General features: G+C 46.7%; 1 protein-coding gene across 3 annotated transcripts; it reads right to left on the bottom strand.

Moving 5' to 3' along the window:
- Positions 1-359: 359 nt before the first annotated feature.
- LOC119341516 lies at positions 360-4,994 on the bottom strand. 3 transcript variants are annotated; one of them, XM_037613390.1, is made up of 4 exons: positions 1,369-4,994; positions 1,214-1,292; positions 838-1,131; positions 360-772 (listed from the first exon to the last, which is right to left on the bottom strand). In XM_037613390.1, exon 1 carries the CDS (start codon positions 4,546-4,548, stop codon positions 2,095-2,097), a length of 2,454 nt encoding a protein of 817 aa, XP_037469287.1. In that variant the 5' UTR covers positions 4,549-4,994; the 3' UTR covers positions 360-772; positions 838-1,131; positions 1,214-1,292; positions 1,369-2,094. The 3 variants fall into 3 exon arrangements, with proteins under 3 accessions (XP_037469287.1, XP_037469286.1, XP_037469288.1); XM_037613389.1 differs by having other exon boundaries at positions 1,214-4,994; XM_037613391.1 differs by having other exon boundaries at positions 866-1,131; positions 1,214-4,994.
- Between the last annotated feature and the right edge of the window lie 1,784 nt (positions 4,995-6,778).

Genomic DNA, 6,778 nt, shown 5'->3' with positions numbered 1-6,778 from the left:
ATGGTCAAAAGTATTTTGAAAACAACACATGTGTCGTTTGACATACTGCATATGACATATGGGTTCATTTGCAAAAAGAATTACTTGAAAAGAAGTACTACAACACAAGTTATAGTAGAATGAAGTTTGACTTTAATTTAAATTCAAAACAGGGCAAGGAATAGTTCAATATGGAGTTCAAATGATATGTTTAGGAAGTATTTGATACAAGAAATCATATGCCAAAAGAATCAACCGGATCAACACATGGTTTGCAAGATATGGTCAACATATTATTTGAAAACAAATTTGAATTGCTAGAATTTGAAGAGTTTAGGAGTTAAAACTGTTGATTCCAATGGATAGGTAAGATCAAGATGAACACATAGGAAAAGTTTCACTGAGTTTGGATGCGTAGACAAAAAATTATAGCATAAACAATATGTGCATAGATTGTGTTAAAAACTCTGCCGTGGCAGCGTTTTGGAGATGCTGATGATGTGTTGTGCATGTGTCATGTGGCAGTTTGTGATTCGTCGAGAGATGTCATGTGCGTGGTGTGCTCACCGTGAGCCAAAGGACGATGGCGGCGGTACGAGCAGGGACGGTGGCACTACTCCGGTGGTCCTCCGGCGAAGTTGAGGCGGCATTGTGGATGCGGTGTTCGACGTGGGTGGTGATGGTGGCGTAAAATGACGAAGGAAGTACCCTCTGTTGGTGGTGTCGTCGCTCGGTAGTGCCACCAAACTCCGATGGGATCGAGAGTGCGTCGGTAGCTTGCTCCAGTGTCAATCTGCGAGAGGCAAAATGGTTCAGGGGGATGCGTCATCAGAATCAGTCGTGCTCGGGGATGCATACAGTCATCATAATCAACCGACGAAGGGACCTCGGTGGCGGAGCTTCATGGAATCCGTGCCCTCGTCTCCGCGGAGGAAAAATTGGGGGCGACTTCGGGAATAGCACGAGGATGAAGCGCGGCATGACAGACTCAGGGTATTTGTCGTGAGTTCTCTGGTGGGTCCTGCAACGACCGCACGAGAGGACGAACAGGAGGCGGTGACAGGAAGTTTCAGGTAGCATCGCTCTGCTCAGCTAGAGCAACGGCGGCAGCAGCGATCTTTGGTGTGGGCGGGATAGCTCGAATCCGAGCTCCTGCGACGGGAAAACTCGGTCAGGAAGGAGCCGAGAGTGGTGGAGGTCCATATAGAAAAATAGGGGGCCGAAGATTTCTTACTCTCGCCGGAATTGGCCTTGGAGGGAGGCTCGGGCGGCAGTGTTCTGTTCGGGCGGAGGTCGGTGTGTTCGCTCATGTACTGCTTGGAGGGAAAAGAGAGTTCAGAGAGAAGGGTGAGTTAAGGCAACGATATAGAGAAGGGAGGAGAACATCACCGCTGGTGGTGACGGAATCGACGACCGATGGAGCTTCGGGTAGCGGAGCTCGGAGAGGTCCATGTGGTTGATCTCGAACAAGGATCCGAAGGTGTAAGGTACGGGATATATCTCCACTAGATTATAGTTCACACACTCACAATCTGATACAAGAATTGAGTTACAGATGAACTGGGGAGCAGAGGTAGGAGAAGAGAGGAAGGTAGCCGCCGCCGGGTTCGTCCGTGATCCACTGGATACCTTCTTCCTTGCGTTTGATCTGGTACTTGTAGCTGCAGCGATGGGGTAGTGGGCGGGCCAAGTCCATGAGCGGCCCAGTGGCCAAGCCCATGTGCATACATGTTAGTAGGGCTGCTAACATCCCCCCATTCTTAAGATCCGGCTTGACCCCAAGCCGAAGCCACCGAGAACCGCCCGGATCCCATTGCACTCGATGTTCCTTGACTAGCTCGAAGTCGTTGTGGTAGCCACAGTCGGGGTTGACTTGAATGACAGGGTTGTAGTAGCCGTGGCCGATGGCGATCCAATCACATGAGAAGCCGAAGTAGTCGCTGTCGAAGCCGTGGTAGTACTTGTGGTCGACGGAGCCTTGCGGAAAACCGACAGTGATAGCAACGACACCTCGCCCACCTTGAAAAACCATTTGTCGAGTCACTGCCCGGCTGCCACAACAGCAAAACTTTATCAGATAAGTAACATGAGTTGGTGGCCATGGATGAAAAATCATCAGTAAGATTTGGTCCCGGGGAAAGCTTCGGCCAGTGATGCACTCCCAAATACTTGCTGGATCAGGTGGACGGTTGAAATGGGTAAGCAACTCCCAATCCGAATTGTTTCTAAGCTCAAACATGTAACAGCAACATCAACTTCCTTCAGTTTCAGATATGCTTGAGTAGAGCCAACCTCCAAGTAGCATCTTGGCTGTACACACTGAATCCTTGAAGTTTGCACTACTATTGAATCGTTTTCTTCGTGAACCATGTGACGCTTGAGGCATCCTTTGTCCATGAATAGATTACAAGCCCCGGTTGATATAAGATGCTCGCAATCGCATTTTTTTAAAGCCTGAAATTTGGCGAGCGTGGGTTCAGGAGTATATGTGTTGCATACACTGAGAAAAACATCATGAAACCAATCGCCAGGTTGACACTCAGAGAGTCTAGGTTGAATACCGGTAGCTAGCATCGGTTCATAGCACAGAATTCTAAACACATCAAGCAGAACAATATAGCAAGATCTTCTGTCAGAGACTGAAAAATAACTAGGAGCTGAGTTGGTCCTGTGAAACACCAAAAACTTTGCAGTGTATGGAGTCCAGAGAAACTTTTGTTTATGCCCAAGCAGGAAAGCACCAGCAACAAACAAACTTAACTCTGAATCTCGTATCTCTGTTGCAACTTGTACGGTCTGAACAACCAGCATTGTAAGGATCTTCAGATACCAATAATAATGATTGGCCTCATTGCAGTATGCTAGTTCATATAGCAGCCCAAACACTACATGTTGCCATGGATACGTGTCAGAGATCAGCTGCCGTTGTTCAGTTCTGCTAGCTAGATCAGAAGGTAGTACTGGCTCAAGCTGTATTAACCGCAAACAAAAACTTCTTGCCGTGTTCCAAGCACCCCATTTTGTCATGCTCCTAAATGGATGGACAGTCGTAGCAGCCGGGCAAGAATGATACAGTTCAAGGGTGAGAATGCTAGTAACCAGACAGAGTTCAGAAAACCACCATTCACTGTAATGAAAGAGTTTCACATGTGTAATGAAGCATGAATCAGCATCGTCTTGTTGCAAAGACCACAAGCACAAGAGCCGACCTAGGAGTATCCTGATGCAGTGTCCAAGTACACTGAGCCACCGTCCCCATGTATTGTACACAAGATCTCCAAGATGGAACAAATTCATAGAAAGGTAACTAGTCAATTCCTTGTCCCGCGCTTGGGTATTCAGAAATGGATGTGTTCTGAACGTCCAACGGAACTTCCTCTTCATCCTTGGTTGCTGATCAGGTGGATGCCATAGCTCATAATCCAGCTTAACAAGAGGTAGTATTACCAAGCACTGTGTCATCGCCTTCATACAAATAGGAAACAACCATTGTATTTTTGCAATCTGAGAAAAGCACTGACCAGACTCCTCAAATACACTGGTAACATGCCAATGAGAACTACTACTAGTAGTGATAAGCATCATGGTCACCCGATTCTTATGCATGAGAAAATAACCACCTGGATTCCAAGGGAACAAGGATAATGTACAATATGAATTAGACAGCCCTGCTGAACAGAACTCACTGAAATTAGTTCCCACTAGTGTCGGCCATGTTAAACGCAGTTCAGGACTCATATGCTCCGCAAATACCAACTGGGCATCCAACGAAACCAAGCAAGGGTCTCGGGTATTGAAATGTTCATACCAGGTTGATGGGTTCATGAAGAGTGTAATTACCAACAGCTTTGCATCATCCTTGTGCTCCTTCACATTAGCAACAACAGCTTCAGGCTTGTCAAATAGCCCAGGCATTGGCTTCCATACCTCTTGCACATCCTTGTGTGTAGATGGCAATGAAGATTCAGAGGTGCCAGAGTTGAAGCTGGGCCACACCGGCGACCCGGTGAATGCCGATGCGGTGGGCACGTGGACGTCGATGGCAACAACCTCGTGGCCCAGGCCTGCGCCACGCACCTCCAGGGAAGTGAGCTCTGGAGTGGCGTCGTCAGGGATGGGTCCTACACCCTTGGCGATGTGGATGGTGGTGTCGGAGGCTTCCTGGAGGTCAACTGCGTCCACGGGGAAGATGGTGGTGGCGACATCTCGGACCTCGTTGACGCTGGCGTGGGCGACAACTTGATTCAAACAATCCGTCGAACAGGTCACAGGCGCCGCCATGATGCAGTCAGGGGCCGCCTTGTGGATGACCTCTGGTACCTTGTGGGCCTTGGTGGTGGAGCAGGAGACGCCTGGGATGGGCGCCGACGCCTCAGTAGTGATCTCCAGCGAAGGAATCGGCGATGGTGGATCGTGGACGACGGCGGTGTGGGAGGACCTCTTCTCGAGGTCTGGCCGCCAGGCGACGACCAGAGCGTCCACTTTCTCTGCGAGGGACCTGGTGGCGTCGGTGTAGGCGTCGAGCATGGCGTCAATCCGGTCGAGATACTCCTGCATCCATGGATCCATGGCTGCCCGATGCGGACGAGCTTGACGGAACGCAGGGGAAGGAGTGGTGTCTGGTCTCTGATACCAGATGTAAGGTACGGGATATGTCTCCACTAGATTATAGTTCACACACTCACGATCTGATACAAGAATTGAGTTACAGATGAACTGGGGAGCAGAGGTAGGAGAAGAGAGGAAGGTAGCCGCTGCCGGGTTCGTCTGTGATCCACTGGATACCTTCTTCCTTGCGTTTGATCTGGTACTTGTAGCTGCAGCAATGGGGTAGCGGGCGGGCCAAGTCCATGAGTGGCCGAGTGGCCAAGCCCATGTGCATACATGTTAGGAGGGCTGCTAACAGAAGGATGGATGTGGGAATCGGACGAGAGGAAGAAGCGGGATCGCGCGACGGGTTCGGGGTCGCACAAAATCGCCGGAAACCGATCTGGGCGTGGCAGCGTTATCGTACAGGAAGGAAGTTCGAGCGGAGGTTGAAGACGCGTGCGGGGTCTGCATGTCGGTCAAACAGAGGAGGTAAGAGAGGCTTGCAAGTGGGCCTGCATCTGTTTTTTTAGGGGGGTCCAGCGCTGACGCGGGCTGGCGCGGTTGGCTTCTTGGGCTGGGCCAAAAGGATGTGCTGCTTGTGCGCAGCACTGCGCGCGAGCGAAAGATAGCGAGTGGGCAGTTGGACTGCCGGGTAGAAAAGGTGTAGTATTTTCTATATTTATTTTTATTTACAGAAATGACTATGGTTCCAAAATGAACCAAATCATTTTACAAATAATACCAAAACATTTACAGAAGTATATATACTAATATAGAAAAATAGTGATCACTTTTTCAGTCCAAAATACTTGTATAGAATACATATAATATTTTCATAACTTTACTTTGACACTTATAAAATGTCCCATTCAATAATTATCAACTCCGAAGAAAAATGCAAATAACATTTGAAACATATCCAACTCTTTTTAACATTGAAGGAGTATATATCCTTCTCTCATAAAATTTATTTTTGAGTTAGAATGTTTCAAATATTCAAAATCCAAAATGGGAGAATATTCAATCAATCACCAATATTATTCTTTGACAAAGTCATGTCATCCTCTCTCATATCCAATTTGAAACACTTTTGAATATTCTCAAAGTTCAAAATAAGACCGAGAAGAATATTCGGGAAAGTCATTTTATACCCTCTCATTTGAATATTCAATAAATACAAAGTAAGAACCAAATGAATATATGGGAAAGTTCTTTTATTCCCTCTCGTTTATTATTCATTTAAACTCCCAAAAGTTCCAAGTCCTAGTCAAATTTAACTAACAACAAGCAACACAAGCAAAATTTTAAAATTAATCCTATTTAAATTATTAATATTCCAAAATTCAGAATTTTGGGATGTTACACCCTCGATGCACATCTTCTGCTATATGATGTGTTTTGACCTGGAAAAAAGCATAAGGAAGCTTTCGGGACAATGCGCCGCCGCCTCGAGGCGGAACCTGGGGAGAACCAATTTAGGGTTCCGATGAAACTATTCTGCCGGGGAAACTTCCCTCCGGGAGGGGGAAATTAAAGCTATCGTCATCACCAACGATCCTCTCGTGGAGAGGGGGTCAATCTCCATCAAAATCTTCACCAACACCATCTCCTCTCAAACCCTATTTCATCTCATGTATCCGATCTCTGCCTCAAAACCTCAGATTGGTACCTGTGTGTTGCTAGTAGTGTTGATTACTCCTTGTAGTTGATGCTAGTTGGTTTATTCGGTGGAAGTGTTCAGATTCTTAATGATAATTAATATTGCTCTGATTATGAACATGCATGTGCTTTGTGAGTAGTTATGTTTGTTCCTGAGGACATGGGAGAAGTCTTGTTATAAGTAATCATGTGAATTTGATATTCGTTCGATATTTTGATGAGATGTATGTTGTCTTTCCTCTAGTGGTATTATGTGAACGTCGACTACATGATACTTCACCATGAGTTGGGCCTAGGGGAAGACATTGGGAAGTAATAAGTAGATTATGGGTTGCTAGAGTGACAGAAGCTTAAACCCTAGATTATGCGTTGCTTCGTAAGGGGCTGATTTGGATCCATATGTTTCATGTTATGGTTAGATTCATCTTAATTCTTCTTTCAAAGTTGTGGATGCTTGCGAGAGGGGTTAATCATAAGTGGGCGGATTTTCCAAGGAAGGGCAACACCCAAGCACCGGTCCACCCACATATCAAATTATCAAATTAACGAA

The sequence above is a fragment of the Triticum dicoccoides genome, chromosome 7B, assembly GCF_002162155.2.
Source record: "Triticum dicoccoides isolate Atlit2015 ecotype Zavitan chromosome 7B, WEW_v2.0, whole genome shotgun sequence".
In the NCBI taxonomy this organism is placed as follows: Eukaryota; Viridiplantae; Streptophyta; class Magnoliopsida; order Poales; family Poaceae; genus Triticum; species Triticum dicoccoides.
This window is presented reverse-complemented; position numbering and strand designations above follow the sequence as displayed.